Consider the following 17,676-nt stretch of genomic DNA (forward strand, 5'->3'; position numbering starts at 1 on the left):
ATTGTTACATTTGTTTTAGTGGGTACTGGATTCCTTAGGGCGTTAGTAATAGTGTAAGATAGGTTTTTCCATCCCGCTTTAGAGCTAAATATTGAGAGTTTTAACAGTGTACCCCATACCTGTTTGAAAGGTGATGCTCCTCCTCTAGGGACATGAATTTTGGCTTGGAATGTTTTAGTCTAATCAGATTTAAAGAATGTAATTTAAGCAATGTGTCTCCTCGATGACAGTCCCTGAAATACAGCCTTCTCGGTTGAATGAATCCCATGACGGAATAACTTTATCCCCTTGCAATTTATGGAATGGCACTGCACGGGGAACTGAGAAACTGAAAAGTACTTTCTCACGGCATATCTGTATAAGAGTTTCCAGCTGTCCTGCACGTGAAAGCCAGCTTCAGTCCCTGGGGGATCACGAGGGGAACACTGTTATGGCAACTGCTTTTCATCATTGGTTTGAGGCTCTGTGCAGCTGGAGGGCCCCAAATTACAGCTACCAGACTGTGCTCAAATAGTTAATAGCGCCTTTTAACAAAAAAGCAGCCTAATGTACAGAGAAGTTTGAGTTTGGGTGGGTGTGGTGCAGCTGTCAAAGTGTTTGACAGTTTGTGGGGACAGTATGTTTCAGTTTAGAGATTCAGACTTTTCCCTCTGGACTTTTCCAGATGTTTATTTGTGATAATTCTTGCATTAGCAGGAAATAACTCCATCAAATCCAAAGACTTGTAGCCTTAGGATGAAGTCATGCATTCATTATAGAAATGTCTGGAGCGTTTTTAAGATGTTACTGCCCATAGTTGTTCATTACAGTCCCCCTGACTCCCTTCTCTAGCCCAGTGGTGGAATGGCTCCTCAGCTGCTTCCGCACAGTCACGCAGGTCCGTCTAGACTGCTGCTGAAGGTAGTCTGCCCTGGGTGTAGCACTGAGTAAGCGCTGAAGTGGGGGAAAAGCATTCGGTATGTTCTGCATGCTGAGCTTGGGAGGGTGACGAGCTCCCCGTTCTTTCCCTGCAAGCTTGTCAGAGTCTCCTGTGTCTGCAGTGGTTGCTTAATGTCAACTAAACCCTTAGATGTTGACTGTACCCAAGGCAGAAGGTCATTGGGGAACAGGGGTGTAAGTGTGATAGGGTCATAATCATCTGCTTGGAGAGTTGTTGTAGATATATACCTTATATCAGTAGTATTATGCCCGATGATGGTTATATGCCTTAAATTCTTCCCTTGCTATTTGTCTGTATTGCCAGAAAGGCTCTTTTGGATAGATACATGTGGGATCAAATTATTTTGATTGAGAAACTTGGTTCCTGTTATGCTAGATGCCATGTAATCTCCATTACAGTTCCAGTCTTGCCTGAAGAGTGAACTTAAGGAAATGTAAGTGTTTTCTCTTCCCATGTTATTGAAAATCGTGACAAAGTTAGGCCTTGATTACTGGACCAACTTTCTGTAGGTTTAGCTTTTAAAGTAAAGGGATGTGTTTTGGCTGCTTGTAAACACAGAAGTACATTTGAGGATGTTTCAGGTAGTGAAAGGTAGATGCACAGTTAGGCAAACTCATCCATCAACAGCAGTTGCTCTATGCAAGTGTCTTCCTAAGCACCTTGCCAGGACCTTAACTCCTGAAGAACGTATTTGGCTGGCCTGTTTCAATGCAAATGGTCGGACCTCGTAGTGTGAGGCAGGCTGGGTGAATGCTGCCTGTGGTGAGCTATTACTGTCTGCAGTTTGTTTCCAGCCCAGCTGGGGAGAGAGCCAGCATGCTTCACAAGGCGTAGGGGCATCGCTCCGCAGTGCATGTGGGAGCCGATGCTGTGACCCATCATCCAGAGCTGCTGCTCTGCCCCGGTGGCTGGGCTAAGTGAGAGGAGAGCTCCCAAGCCCCAGGGAATGGACACCAAGCGTGGTGCTAGAGGGCTTATGTCGCAATGGTGGCATAAGCGGGTATCCAAACTGGAGCAGGTTGTCTAGAAAGCTGTCCCTGATGTGCTGATCGGCTTGAACATGCCTGTAGTAGTACTGGAGCCACTGGCAACAAATCATAACCCGAGTCCCGGAGAGAGGAGGACGTCTGAAAAGTTTCCTCATTGCTGTTTAGGTGTGTCCTACCCCAAACCACTTTGGCACTTACTACAACAGTCCCCCATGCAGAGATGCTGGATGATGCTTGGGGTGGCCTCCTGGCTCGCTTGCTCCCTGGGGTTGTTGCCACTGGTGGCTCCCTATGATGTTGGGCGGGTGAGCGGATTGTGTGGCAGAGAGAGAAACTCGGGTTGAAAGGAGCTCCCTGGACAGCAGCTACAGGGTCCCAGTACAGCAAGAACTGGTGGAAAGGAGGGGAAACAACTGCACCAACCACCTGGCAAGTGTCTGGGGGTGCCGCAGAGGAGGCCACGCGGTTGTTGGAGACTGCCTGGTATTTTGGAGCGGTCGCTGGCTGACAGTGAGTTGGCGTGAGGCGTCAATGAGGTGGCATTGCAGCCTAGCCCACAGACCTTGGCTGCGGCGTTCTGCAGACAGCCTCACGGCTCCGGAGCATCTAATCCAGTTTAGCTTGAATTTAACCTCCTGCTCCATGGTAGCTGGGCAGGCAATGTGGTACCTTGCTGCCCCTCCCTGTTGCAGCATTAATTTTAGTGATTGAAGGTACGCGTGTTAAGAGTGTTATTTTCTGTAATTTTTTTTTAATGTCCCCAGAAGTCAGTCATGTAACTTCATACCGCCCAAGGCACCTCCTGACCTGCGGGCAGCGCTTGAGAGAGGACAGGGTGGAAAGAGCAGGAATCTGCTAAAAATGTTCCTTGAGGTTCAAGGGGTCTCAGAAGGGCTTGTTTCTCTGGGGGGAAACGCAGCATTTCTTGTACTCGGGCACTGTAACAGTAAATCAGTGGGTCCCTGCTGGTATCCCGACCAGCCGTGACGCCTCTGCAGTGGATATGTCTGGACTGACTAAGTATCTCATACAGACGGCCGTGCTGTAGCCGCGATGGTGCAAAGGTAAAGGATTCCTCAGGTCGTGTGTGCACTGGAAAAGAGCACTGCAAGGTTTCATTTTGAAAATGCTTTAATAAGGAAGTGTTGACAACACCGTTTTGCAAAATGTAAAGGTAACTATACAAATTCTTAATACAAAAAGAATAAATTAAAAGCAGATCTTTTTTAATTCTGCAACTTTTTCTACAACATACATATTTTTTCCTTGATTACAGTTGAACAGAATCCAGTAAAATCATTTTACATGCTCTAAAGTCAGTTTCAGGAGAGACCTAATTTTTTTTCTTTTTTTTCCCTTTTTTTAAACTAGAGAGTCCATTTTACACAACTTGTAATAAAACTATTGACATTAATATATATGTAAAACTTTACATCTAGTTAACTAAGCAGTAACTGGTCATCTGATAGCACCTGAATGGGGATTGGCTATGCCTGAAACTAAAACTAATACAGAGTGAAAACAAATTTGACTGTTTCAACATTTTCAACACTCAACTGCATATAATATCATTTAAAAATAAACCCTGCCTCACAGCATAGCCTGGCGTATAGACTATACACCAAACTTCTGGCTAAACGGAGGGAGCTTCAGACATGTAGACTAAGAATGCAATTGTGGCTTTATGTCAGATGGAGCCTTGAAAAATAAAAAAGTAAAAGAGGGGCTAAGTTGGTAGTTAGTCAAGTGCTTGTATATAATAGCTATGTATATACCCCTCCGTGTTATACTTAAATATGTTAATCTCATATGATTAACATTTTATGTACATTTGTGTTTAATTGAATTGAGCTAAACAGTAAAACCTGTTTTACTTAATCTGTCTTTACTACCAGACTGGCTGCTCACGTGTGCCTTGATTGCAAAACAGAAAAGCAGAACACAAAGCAAAACTCAATCCATTTCTAGAAAGCTTTTTCTCTACTCAAGCCTGTTTGCAATTCAGGCTAACCATTTTTTTTTCCTCTCCTAATTTCAGGGCTGCCACCTTTTAACCTTTGCTGCAAAACTGCCGATCTGGTCTTGGAGGAATTAACGTTTCTTCCCGTAGTGCCCAGAGGCCTCATTGTGCCGCTGTTGTTGAATTCTTTTTAATTAAAAGAAGGTACACAGGAAAAAAAAAAGTATTTACCAGGAAAATTAAAAAGAAAACAGACAGTTGCTCAGGGCCCTTAAAAATCTGTGGGCTAAATTACTTGCTGCTGCTTAATTTGGTCCTTATTTAATCCTTTCAGTTTAGCCTCAGAATAGTATCAGCAAATGTCAGTAATCTGTACTATCTCCTATCCAGCTAAAAATCCCATTAGGAGCTTGCAATAATTCCCATGTTAAAGACCCCAAAGCACAGAGAGATGTTTAAAGCAGCATTTTGTGCTTTCGGATGAAGTGTGCAGTCTCGCCGCTGTCGGCGCTTCCGGCGACTGGCGATGCAGATCCAACTCTTGTCAAAGGGGTTGTACTTCTCTCTTGGTGACTCCCCCAAGGTCCCCTAACACCAGGCTCCCATGGCCGGCTTTAAAAATCCCTCGCCAGTACAAGAATATAAGCTATCTTTTCAGAGGGATAACTCATGTATGCTTCAAGTGTGCACGTTAAAGAGCTCCCTTCCCGCCGCAGACTTCGCGTGTGACCGCGGACAGACAACTTGGCGTCTGTGCCCACAGCTGTCCTCACCTCTGCAAGGCCACCTTCGGTGCCTTATGCGCGATGTGAGGCTGTGGCGTGGCAGCGAAACGCGGAGAACTGAAGCAAACGTTTGTAATGCACGTCGGAGAAAGGCAGTAGCAGCTTGCATTAATTTTTAGAAACCCCATCATCTTGCCAAGTCTAATTACGAAGAACCCATTCTCTTTTAAAGCTTGGCATGCAGTTTTCCAGCAATCTGAATACAGAAAGGTGTGGCAGCCCCTAACTCATGGTGTTTAATTTTGAACGTTTTGCCCTACTTTGTCTGGTAGACGCTACTGTTATTCTTGGAACACACACACACGCACGCACACTCGCATTTCTCCTTTAAACTTAAGCTAACTTCAGTTTCTGCTTTTCACAAAGTAACCCCCTCCAGCCGTTTCTTTAATGCCTTTCCCATAGGAAATCATCGTTTGCACGCGCAAATGGGGGAAGGCCGGGTACCTCCCCCCATCTAGTGGCAATAAAAATAGCATAGCACCGCAATGAAGACTAGACGTGCCAGCTTCAACATCCACCGAGATTGTGCACTTGTTCGTTACAAAAGTGTCTTTGAGGCCTTTAGAGTTCCATGGCTTGACATGTATAAAGCATTGCTCAAAAGTATGTGTAAACTTGCAGCTTCTTCCATGACTCTCTGCTGTGATTCCTTTTGGTATCAGGAGACAACTCTAGCTTGTGTCAAACACCTAATTTATTTGCTTCTCTTTCTTGTGGTCGCTTCTTTCGATGTGAAAATTTGCCTAGTCTGCTGGTTATTAAACCCCACTGCTGATCCCTTCCGCTTCCCGACAGACCGGTTCTCCCACACAGCAGTACACTGGTGATGAGCCCTTTGCTACACTGGTGCTAACGAAGGTAAGATAATTCGAACAGATATGTTAATGCAGCTTTACTGTGTCAATTAGATTGTGATGTGCTTTCCCCTTTGATTTGACGTTAACACTTCGTGCAGAAATAGATTAGAACTTATTGGCTGTATTTATTTGTAGAAAGGTTTTTGGCAATTTTTATTTTCATCTGAGTGTTAAAAAAAAAAAACCAACCCCAACCTCTCTGTGTATGGGTATGTAATCTGTGCCAGCCACAGAGATGTTGTGAGTAGCAATACTTGCCTCTGCTTTACGTAATGCCTCTGTAAACCTTGTCTGTCCAGTTTATAGTGGCTTGTAGACACTGACACTATGATACCAGCCCAGACCTCCAGTGTGGCTTCAGTGCATTGGGTTATTTCACTTATTTTAGATGGGCTCAAAGTGAAGAAGGAGATGCCGTTTTCTGATACAGGAGATGGTCGTGTCTGTCACTGGGTTAAATTAGAGAGATGTTCTTGTTTCGGTAACTTGCTGAACATGCTCGTTGATGTTTGTTGGGCGATCTTTGGCAGTGCAGATCTGATTGTGAGATTCTGATACATCTTTGAAGTGACAGGATCTTTACTGTTTCGTAAAAGAAGCACTTTCAGGACTATGATATCTATTTCCCAGCATCTGTCCCATTTCCCCACCCCCCCCCCCCCCCACCCTCACCCCTTTAAACTAATGCTCTGTTGGCTTCAGATTGCAGGTCACGGAAATCTTATTACAGTTACATGCCACAGAACAGTAAGATTTGATGGGAGCCTTGAAAGGTTTCCATTATTTAAAAAGAAAAACAATTTTTAAATTGCCGACTGACTACTAAGATGGTTGTTTGTCTGCATCCGCTGCCCTGTGGGCTCCGGGAGGGATGTGTAGCAGTCTGTGGCAATCGGATACGCTGCTGTCCATCGCTGTTGTGGTGAATGCCTCGGGGCCAGCGTTCTGCAATGTTGTCTTGAATTGCATCGTGAGAAAAGTGCTCGAGTTGAAGCTGGTGCTGGGTGACAGTGCATCTGGGTAAGGCAAATGAGAGGCAGTGAGGTGATCTCAGAATGGCATTGATGTGATTCGATTGAGGTCAGGGGTTCACACTAGAGTCCCAGGCTTGGCTTTTTCCTGTCCATACCACTGGACATCTGCTAATTCTGGATAGAGGGGAGAATCCAGGAAACAGCTATCATTGTAGCTCCTGTGGGAGAAAGGAAACTTTGTTAGGACAGTGAGGGCTCCTGGAAAGTTCAAGCATGCACCTAAAACACCGTGTTACGGGGAGGAATGTAGTACAACCACAAACCCCCCTGGATTGTGCAGGTACCCCAGAGCTGATGGTTGGGGGTGGCCTCAGCACGCACAGCCCTCCCTTGACCGAGTTTGCTTTGGCCACTATAGGGGCACAAACTGAAGGGCCCATCGCCCTGAAGGGAAGGTCACGTTGCAGCGTGGAGGCAGGGGAGGCGCGTTGCGTTGATGAGGTACTGCTACCACGTCGTGCTGTAGCACGGCACGTCTGCGCACGCCTTCCACGTGGGTCTGCCTGCGCTCGGGGAGGGAACGCTGCCGTTTGCGCGTGTGGCCGCGGCACTGGCGGCGTGGGGACCTCAAGGCAGACCTGGCTGCCCCAGCGCACGCGGTCTTGAAACACCTCATCGACGGTCCTAAGCACTTTGCTCGGGGCAGAGGCTTGCGCGTGGCTTGGCAATCCCACAGTGATGTGGCTTTTGCAAGGTGAGCTAGAAGACCAGCAAAACCAAGTGACTAATGACAGGGTGCCGGGCGCACTATGGGAAGGACAGTATTCTGTCGTAGGTGGCCTAGTACTCCTCTTGGGGCACCTCTCTTCACGAGCTACAGTTTCTTTTGCTGCATGGCTTTTTGTTTGCTTGCACAGAGCGGATGAGACTCTACAGTTTATGGGAATTTTCTCTGCTATTTATCTTAGAGCTCAGATCAGGGTCAGCTCCTGGCTTAGTCTGTGGATTTCCTTGCCAGGGGGAAACAGTGATGTCAAAATCTTGTCAAGATTTTTAAAAGTGACTGTTATATTCGCACAATAATATTCAGAATTGATGTTTCTCTCTTGTGCTTTGATTTGAACCACCTCCTAAGTTAGAGATCGTACTGGGACCAAATGTGGGAGATGTTTTCTCCCTGCTTACTGTGGAGTTCTCGCGTCCTCCCTGGCTCCCTCCCCACCTTGCGGGATGGTCTCGGACCCAATGCAGTCGGGCGGTTCCTGCATGCTCTATCGTGTTTCCCACCCGGCTTGCCTGGGACCCGGGCACAGGAGGGCTTGCCTGCGAGGAACCTGAGCGAGGAGGTTACTGGGCTGCATTTTAAAGGGCCTTTTGTTTCCCAGCTCTGTGCTGGAGTGTGGCGGTTTATGGGTTATCTCTCTGAAGCTAGGCTTGAAATACTCGACAGATTCCAGCTGTGAATGGTTGTAGATTCAAATGAGAGTGTCAGACAGTGACTGCAGTTTAATTAAAATAGGAATACTCTGAGGGTTTTTTCATTCCCTCCACCCTGCCTCCTCTGTCTTCCCACAGGAACCAGGCCGGGGTTGTTCCTCGCTCCCTGAAACCTCATCGCTACTAACAGCCTTTGCCTGCACAGCTTTCCTCTGAGGCAGGAGAGCATGAGCGAAGGAGTGCTCGGTGCCACGGCTGGAGCGCTGTGCTGGGAGCTCAATCCAGGTCCCCCCAGGCCTCCGTCTCCCAGGCCTTGCCCCCCTGCCTCGCCACTCCCAGGGCCTCCCCGCGGTACTTTGCCACGCTGCTTTGAAACGTCTCCAGCCATGACTGTGTCGCTATGGCCTGCTCTCTGTGCCTGCTCAGCCTCTGTCTGCCCTGCAAGCCAGGCTGGCCTGAAGCCCTAGGAAGAAGTCCTCTTTCACAGAGGAAAATGCAAGAGTCACAAGCTTGCTGAAAAGACACAGACAAGGCTTAGAGATGCTTTCAAGTTGTTTTTCCAAGAACTGAAGGAAGCCTTGTTGCCAAATAAACAGCCACACAATTAAGACGCCTGCTCCTTTGGGACAGTGGGATGCCAGTTATTTGCATTGTATTCATGGCGCACAGACTATAGGGCAGAAGGATGAAAGAACAAAACATTCCCTTACTATACCTCTATTCATCAGTACTTTGGTGGGTTGGAGACTGAGACTCATCCATAGTGGGTGAGTTGTCTGTTGCTTCTCTGAACAAAGGAAAGCAAAAAAGGAGGAAAGAGGAGAGAGGAAATGTTAAAGAAAAGAAGTGACACGGACATTGTTACGAGCTTATTAATCCAGTGGGGAAACAAGCTGATGAATCATCTTAAGAAAAAGAGTTAGTGACACAAAAACACGTCTGGGAGAACTGCAAATCTTTTGATTCATGCTGGGAGGTAACAACCTGTTCTTGCAGTGGCGGAGTTTGTGTCGTGTATCTGATGGCAAATGGTACCTGCCCCGTACATGTTCGTACGTACACCCTGGGTGTTCTGCTCAGGTGTGAAACAAGTACTGATCTGTCGCCGATTCTTTTTGCACTGGTTGTTGGTGCAGATCCTAAGCTGTGAATCTAGGTAACTTTGCTCTCACCAGCTGAGAATTTGGCTTGAGGTTTTTTGCTGTGAGAGATAGGGAGTAGCAGTTTTCTTGAATGGAAATAAGAACAGTCAGAGTTTTCCCAAACAAAATTCTCAGCTGGCTGCTAACCAGTATTAATTCTGCTCATCGTGAAGATATTCAAAGGAATTAGGATTGGAATGGAGACTAAGACTTGAGTCCAGATTCAAGCCCTTAATAGGGGAAGTGTCTGTGTACACTTAAGATAGCTGTCATTTTGCCAGTCTTGCAATATCTTGACGTTTTGTGAAATGGGACCAGGAAAATTATCCTGTTCTAAAGCTGGAAGCAGATTCAAAGACCGTATGAAACTGGATGTCAGATGTGTGAATTTAAAATTCAAACAAGGTATAATGGATTTGTGGTTATGGATCTCCTCATCTCCATTTTAAAGTGCAATTACAGGTGACACTGGAATAAAACCAGAGGTCAAACTTGGTCATAGGTGACAGGAAGAAATTAAAGAGCATGGGATTTTTCAATGGCTGCAGTAAAATATCTGCAGTAAGTAAAATATCTGCAGAGTTAACTCTCCTAGTCCCAATTCACAACTCAGAAAACTGTATCTGGTTTTCTACTGTAGGGCCTAGGGTATTTCGAGGACTGTAGTATGAAACTTTCTGGTTGGTATCACCAAACTCAACTTAGATGCCAATATTTGGGATATGCTGAGTTAGATGGGATCTTGAAATGATATTTATTTCATGTGATAGGACAAAATTACAGGACATTCCTTGAGAATACCCACAGGACCTTGTAAAAGGCTTTGTTTACTCCTTAAACTCCCTGCCTCAATTTAACCTCATAAAGAGGTTAAAGAACCCAATTACTTGACCCAAGTTACATGAGTAATGGCTACCTGCATCTAATGACTCACTTGTGCTTTGGTCAAATGCATTAAGTGTCTGAAAAAAAGACACACTTCATGGTTGTTGAGTCACATTGCTAGGGAAAACCTAGTAGAAAAATGTGGTTGCTGCACGAAGAAATATGGGAAGCATCTAGCCTTGCCTTCACAACAAAGATCTCCTTGGTCTGGAGAGCCAGCATGTTATTTGCTGGAAAAGATCAATTATTTCAGCATATGGAAAACTGGAGGAAAGAGGCTGTGCCAAGCAGGGAGAACCTTCAAGACTTCTTTCACCCATGTCCAGCACTGATGAGAGCAGTGCTGCTAGGTGCAGTTGGCACTGTTGTATTTCTGTCAACCTAAACTAAACCTCCCCAGTGCAACAGCACAGGTGGGAGGCTGAAAAGTTCTGTGCAGACGTAGGCTATTGAGCCTCTGGAAAATGTTCCCCATACCTGTGTTCTCCCTTTGCTTGTGTTCTGGGAGATGTCTCCTGATGACCGCAACCTTTCAGATCCCTGCACTGAGCTAGGTGAACCCTCTAACCAGATCCCACAGAAACTCACCCAGTCTGCCATGCAAGAATGTGGTGGGGACTGCCTGGAGGTGTGGCTGCTAGTTCACTCGACGGTGTTGAACTCCTCTGGCTGTGAGGTAAGGCAGCTGAAAAAGACCAAAGGGTGGAGAAAAATAACCGGTCAGATGAAGGCATAAAGGTCAGGGTGGTTCAGAAGCATTGGCTAATCAGACCAGCAGAAACATGTCCAGTTGTGAGTAAACACAACCTAGGAGGCACAACTGATTCAGTTCTTGAATGGCTCTGCCCAAATGTTGGCATGGGAGCAGCAAGCCTGGTACTGATATTGCTGCATGTCACAAGCCAGATCTGTCCTCAGAGCCACAGGAAGGTTTTGTTTCAGCCCAGCCTTCAGCTGAATACAACAGTCTGGACTCTCCCAAGCCCTGGATGAGAAACACCACACCTCTCCCAGCGTAAGGCTAATGAGTCTGTCTTGCCACTGCCACTGCAGTCCAAAGTGGTGGGGCCTGGCTATGCATCTCCGTGGGATCTTGACTGGAGCAGCCCAGCCCAACAGGCTCAGAGATGGTGGGGGAAGAAAACAGGTCTGAAGATTTCAAAAGCTAAGAACAGCTTCTCACTGTGCATTTGAAATAAAAAAGTTTGGCTTTGGTGAACTAGCTACTGTGGGACTGAAGAAGGCTGATCTTATTTTAATGAAGCTAGAAACAACTGGGACTTCTCAGGGGAGTTTCCCCTGTGAGGGTCTAGCAAAGAAATCCACTTGGCCATTCTTTCCTTCTTGAAGCCATACTGTGTTGACTCTCCAAGTGTAACGTATGGCCCAGAGTACAGACCTCTTTGAAAGACAGTGTGAAGTCCAATAGACGTATCAGCTAGAGGTTATCAGCTAAATGATAGATGTTTCTACCTGACATCCTCTTTGTGCCATTAAAGTCCTTAGCTGCTGCCAAATGACACTTCGAGAAAAAAACAAATTTTAATTTGTTCCTTGTAGCTGACAGCCCCTGAGGTCAGTATCTTCCCATAGCTGCAACTGGGAGCTGACTCTCTGCATGCAAAAACTAATCTATACTGCCAAGTGGTCATGACAAGCTGTGATTATTGAACGTACTTACCATGGCACTGCCCAGAGATCACATTTAGATTTAAAGTCCCAGTTGGGTGGAGGAACAGACTGACTGACAGTGGTTTTAATTCACCCCCCGCCACTCCACTACTGTTTTCCTTTCTGGAGTTCTTAACTAAACTGATACTGTTTTCAAAGCTAAGCAAGGGAAAGGATGTTTTTTGGAGTGTTTTTTTTTTAAAGGTGTTTTTAAAGGTGTTTAAAGGTTTAAAGGTGTTTAAAGGTTCAGGTGTTTTTGTTGCTGGCTGAAACAGTAATGCCAATTAAAGAGCAGGAAGGCAGTTTTTCATATTAAGAGACACAGGATGGGTCCAGCAGTCAATTGAGTGTGCCTGGTTCACATCTAGGCCTCCTGAATACCTTGGCACTACACATAAATCATCCTTTTATCAGGCAGTTGTTAATGGCACGTGAGGATTCTGCTGTCAGTCTGCCTCCACACTCGAGGCGGTGGCAAGTATGAAAACCCAACCAATGTCAGCGTGGCTGTCACTGTGAACCGAGTGTGATGCTCAGATGGAAGGGACGAGACGGTACTGCATAAATTCTGATTAACCTTCTCTCCTAGCCACACTGGGCTGGATTTAAGTTTTTAGCAAATCCTTGATCTGCACAAACTGGCTTGTCAGTGGTGATTGATGGCCAGTAAATATTTAACCTTGGACTGTTTCGTAATACTTCGCAGTCTCTTCAGTGTAATGAATTTGACTGTTTTCTCACTGTTTAATATTAACAAATATTGCAAACTCTGAACTCTGATGGGGGGCCTACGATTGCACAAACTTGAGCTCTCTGAATGTCTGAATGTGATCGGCACAGCTATAGGAGTTGCATGGGAAAGGCAAGTATCAGTAGTGCACAAAGATGTCATCACTCAAACATTTTTGCAGGGGGCGGAAGGGCTGGAATGTTCCTCATTTCACCCCTAACCTTTCTTATGCCTTTAGTGTTTTACTGAGGACGTACAGTTCTCCTAGTCTATGCATAGCTGTAGCTTGCTTCATCACTCCCCTTGCTGTGACTACGAAGCGTGGCTCCCCCCTCCACCCCAGTTTCTCTGTGTTCAGTCCCTAGTGGCATCATCCAAACGCATACTGCAGTCTGAGGAAAGATCTGACGACAATGGGGCTTTGGGTCTCTCCCTGTCTTTTGAACTAATCATTCCAAAGCAATGACTTGTATGGAAAAAAATCTCCTTCGATGAGTATCTCAGACAGGGCTCACCCCCTGCACTAAGCCAACAGGCCGTGGTGAGCTGTATATGAAGGCAAGATAACGTGTTATGGTCTGGCATCATTCTTAAGCCACAGTGTAAAGCCTGACATGAAACCAGGCTGCGTGAAGCCCCCGGCCCTCCCCTCCCTTTGCCTGGGACCGGCTCTCACCTGACGTTGCTTTACACATCTGAGGCATTCTCGTGACCCTGCTGTGCGCCACAAAGGTGCTTTGCGAAGATGTGCTGTACTGGGAGCTGCTGTCTGAGGAAGTGGAGCTTGTGTGCGAGAGGCGGCTGTGTTCTTTGTGGGAGGCCGTGGACCGCTGGTACCAGAGCCGGAGCTCGTCCGACACGGCAGTCCTACCCGAGCCTTTCTCGTGGCCCTCCCTGCCCAGCGATGGAGTCCTTATGATTTGGGAGCGGGAGGGGGTCAGCCTGACGGAGTCCACTTCATCCCCGTGCCAATTCTCCTTAAACATCCCCCCCGCTGTGTAGGAGTTGGAGGTTTTAAATTGTGCTTTCACGCTGTAGTGTCCCTCCTGGTCGTTCTCCAGGCTCCGCACCACCACGGGTGTGGAGCTACCCTCGATGTACAGGGGATACTCTTTGATCCTGTACTGGGAGGAAGGCTGGCTCTGGCTGTGCAGATAGACGCGGTGGTGCCCCGTCCCGTTCCTCGCAGCCAGGTTGGGCATGCTCCCTGAATTCGAAGAGACCAGGTTGCCCGCTGATTTGTGCCTTTGCCTCTGCCGCTCTCTGGCTTTTGAGGGGGAGTCCTCAGCCAGGGTGGAGTAGTTGGGGTTCATCTGAGCAGGGTAGTAGTGCTCAGAGCTGGAATGGCTGGTGCAGGAAGAGCAGTCGTCCATGGGGTCAGAGCCGTTACTGCTACGAGTCCTTGGGGTGTAGAAATCGGGGCTCCCTGTCTCATTTTCTGACCCGAGGAGCTTGCCTTGCGACTCCAAACTGGAGCTCCGGTGTCTAAAGTGCTGAGCTAAGCTGTGCAGTCTGGTCGGGCTGATGTCTACTGACCTGCAGGTACCAGGAAAACATTCAGGCTGATAGGCCAACAGGATGAAACACTCTCCCTTCCCTTCTGCACACAAGGGCAGAGTTGGTGGCAAGGGAATCTGAGGGCATTGAAAACTTGGACCCCTCCAGCACTGCGGAGGCCACAGGCTGTAAAGCAACCTGCTTCCCTGCCAGGAGGTTTGGGGTGAGTAGGTCCAACTCCTGCTCCTCTCCAGTCTCCTTGGAGGTGGCATTCTGTCTGCAGCACTACAAGGGATATAAACTCTTCCCTGGTGCAAATACTCTGTTACCAGCTACCCTAGGAAAGACCCAGTCTCAAGAGCAAAACCTGGGGATCTCTAGCCCTTGGCTTTGCCGGGGCAGCCCTGCAGCAGAGCTATTTAGCTCAGCACCATCCCTGTGCTGTTAGGTTCAGCTTGCTCCAACTCTGTAACTCCCCCAGACCTTAGCTTCAAAGGTGATGTGATTCCCTTGCACGTCATTTGTGAATAGCCTGCACAGGTACAATTCACCTGGCATTTTCCTTGCATTAGTGAGAGAGAGAGAGAGAGACCCCCAAAATGCAGTGGTTTCTCCACTAGCCTTTGAAAATTCACCTCTGTGAAGTAGCTACATTTTACTGCAGACTGGCCGTGGGTAATGCATGTAAGACTGTCAGCGGGTGACAGTCCTTCAGGCAGCTACCCTGATTTGCAAGTTTACGAGGCTTGATTCATGGCCAAGTCTGGGTGGTCTCTATTCATGGGGGCTGTTTGGAGAGTTTCAGCCGTCCATTCAAGGAGCAGGAACACCGCCCGGTGATGACTCACACAGCCCAAATGACAGACGGCCAAGGCCAGGGCGCACAGCTCATGAATGAGCCACAGACTGAGCGATGGTTGTTTCAAGCACCCAAACGCCCCATAACCAGTCAAGGCCACTTCTTGTCTCTCATGCAGCTCAGCTCTAGTGTTAACAAACACCGCACTCTTGAAAGGCACCTTCATCCAAAAACTTGTAACGAACTTAACCCAGGGCCTTAATGCCTTGTAGCGTTTCTGCCCAAGTCTGATGTGTTGGCATTACTCTTGATTTATGCCAAGCTAAATGATGTTAGGGCAGTACTCTCAGGGCAGGATACCTAATGGCACACAGCTATAGCTCAGCTCTGTTGCCCTCAGAATCCCTGGGAATTTGCCATGAGAGCAAAATAACACTGATGCTGAACAGTTGTAGAAATCTTGCTGAAAATCTGAGTCAAATTTGGCCATGCACATCAAATCCCCTCCCTTAAACTAACACTTCGGCCTATTCCACCGTCAGCCCCTGGCCAAGGGGATCCCTGGGTGGGTTGCTTTGAACAGACAGGCTCTCTCTCCACATAAGCACACACATGTGAACACACTTTATCTGTCACCATGAGACAGAATTAACTACTCAGCCTTTCACAACAGAAAGGAAATGATATGTTATCTCCCGCTCGATCTGTGGAGGAATTTACTGCAGAAATTAGCAGTAGTACCACACCCCTTTTAAAAGTGGTGTGAGGTCTGTAATGCCTTGAAAGAATCACTGGGAGGAAAGGTCCCAGCAGAATAAAGTCTTGATTACTTTGAGGGGGTGATGAGGGGCAGGATCATGTTTATCAGAAGCGATTTCAGGATCTAAGTTCAGGAGATTGCTTCCTGGTGACAGTAGTTGAGCCTCTGACATGAATGGGACTGGTACATGTGCTTCCCTGAATTGGGAATTAACTAACATACTAGGAGAAGGACAAAACAAAGAATAGTTATTTTAGGGTAAGCAAGTTGAGGCTATTGTAGAGCCAGGAGGACTCACCGTGTGGAGTGGACGTAGTGTGGACTGCGTACCCGTAGATCTGGCGTCGACGGCATGCTGGACTGGGAGTTCCAGTGGGGAAGGCTCCGGATGGGGCTGTTCTGCAGGGAGCTGCTCCCTCCTGCCTCAGCACAGCTCCCAGTGCTGGGGAACCGCTTGTGACTGCTGCAAAGCAAACACTGTGCTTCAGTTCCCAGGCAGGAATTTGAATGAGGGACTCTCCCGACTCACTCCGGGTCTCAGGAACGCTCCTGTGATCTTGCAGGGGTGAGTGGGAGCCATGTCAGCCGCTACTCCGCGTTGCTACTGCGGACTTCTGCTTCTGCAGTAGTTGAAGGTCAAGGCCAAGCCTGGTTAAAGCCTGAAGAGGATCCACTGTCTTTCCTTTCTAATTGTCTTTTAAAATAACAGTGAACTACCAAGCAGCAGTTGTGTGATTGCAGCCTCCTTTTATGATATAATTATTGGCCAAAATGCCTAAGTGTCTCCTTTTCGTAAGGGACAATTTTGTCATGCATTTTGGAAAGAGCCTGACTCGGTTAGAGGCTGTTTCATGCACATAACCCTAAGCATTCCCAGGAACAACAGCACCTCCTAAACGGGGGCTCACAGCCTTCCCTCCCAAAAGCAGAGGATGTTCATCTGGTGGGGCATTCGAAATGGCTGGCTTACCTGGAATGACTGTGTGAGGAGCGTTTCTTGACCTTCTCATAGGGTTCATCCAGGGATGACTCGCTCCACATCTTGGGTTTGATGGGCGACTTGTCGTAGTCGTTGCGGTGGTAATGCATTTGCCGGAGGCCTTCTAGCGACTGTGGAGGAGGAGGCCTGTTGTGCAAGGGTGGCCGGGGAGGGAGTCCTTTGTGTGGGGACTGGAGAGGGGATATTGTGCTGGTGACCTGAGAATCCTCTGTGAAGAGAAAGAGGGAGAGAGGTGATGGCTTTGTGACACCTCCAATGCCAGCATTACCCAGGGGAGGCAGCATCACACCCTGAGAGCCTGGTTCCTTATCAGCATGCTTCCACTGGATGCATTCAGGAGCCAACTGAAGGCCTGACTTTCAGAAGTGCACCAGCTGATAATCCCATTTTGGACGGGAATGGCCAGCAAGGGTGTATGACTTTGTATGAAAATTATTGAAATCTTAAGAGAAAAGAAATGAAGATTCCGGGACTGTGTCTTACAGGAATTCAGAGCAGTAACTGTGGCAATACTCACAGCTCCGGGCTGACTACAAGTTGGAATCAGGAGGAACATCTCTCAGGCCAGAGCGATTTTGGCACTGGGAAGTTTGGGTGGATTATTATACAGAACATTTCCTCCATTTTGAGTGTCAGTCAGTAATTCATGCATCCCTCTCTATTTTGTTACTGCACTCTAGAATATGCAGCAGCAAACGTACCATCCTCAAGAACAAGGGCATCCGAGAGGGAGCTGTCTTCACTGGCAATGTTTCCTTCTGAGGAGAAGAAAACAAAGATGGTCAGAGGGTCAGAAGCATCACAGTGACTGAATGCTGAATTGCATTCATGGCATATTCTTCCACTGAGTCTTAGCCTTAAGCAGTCACCCATGTCTTCTTCCTCACATAGCCAAGAGGCAAGAAGATTCCTATAAATAACTGACTCCGCCCACTCTCAGTCTTGGAGGGCAGAGCTGGGGAAATTTGCAGGCCAGGTCTCTTGCTTGCAGGCTGCCTTTCAGGGAGCTGCTAACTCTTCAATTAATGGGCATTAAGACTGAGTCATAACAGAGCGCCGAGATCTCCAGAGGATGTAAAATGGCACAGTGCCATAAGTCAGATTTGTGTCTGCTGTGGACCTCAGGCCTTAAGGACTTTGAGTTTGACCTTTGCCTTTCTAAAACGATCATCCTGTTGCTAAAGGCCCACGCTATATTCCAGTTTTGTGTAATTCAGGGAAACACTTTCTGAGCATTCTCTGTAGCA

At 47.4% G+C, this 17,676-nt stretch overlaps 1 protein-coding gene across 7 annotated transcripts in view; it reads right to left on the reverse strand.

The window, feature by feature from the left end:
• Positions 1-3,042: 3,042 nt before the first annotated feature.
• The window catches only part of FRMD4A (FERM domain containing 4A), a 299,143-nt gene continuing 284,509 nt past the window's right edge, over positions 3,043-17,676 (reverse strand). For 5 of the 7 annotated variants that reach the window (XM_064504777.1, XM_064504774.1, XM_064504767.1 and 2 more), the window contains exons 18-23: positions 17,131-17,187; positions 16,400-16,637; positions 15,728-15,892; positions 13,050-13,909; positions 10,561-10,657; positions 3,043-6,726 (exon numbers count right to left, since the gene is read on the reverse strand). In XM_064504777.1, the coding sequence (XP_064360847.1) occupies positions 6,624-6,726; positions 10,561-10,657; positions 13,050-13,909; positions 15,728-15,892; positions 16,400-16,637; positions 17,131-17,187 (1,520 nt within the window). In that variant the 3' untranslated portion in view covers positions 3,043-6,623. Of the gene's footprint in view, positions 6,727-8,660; positions 8,733-10,560; positions 10,658-13,049; positions 13,910-15,727; positions 15,893-16,399; positions 16,638-17,130; positions 17,188-17,676 lie in introns of all 7 variants that reach the window. The other 2 variants (XM_026119401.2, XM_064504762.1) reach the window with 1 other exon arrangement.

This window comes from Dromaius novaehollandiae, chromosome 1, assembly GCF_036370855.1.
Source record: "Dromaius novaehollandiae isolate bDroNov1 chromosome 1, bDroNov1.hap1, whole genome shotgun sequence".
Classification (NCBI taxonomy): Eukaryota; Metazoa; Chordata; class Aves; order Casuariiformes; family Dromaiidae; genus Dromaius; species Dromaius novaehollandiae.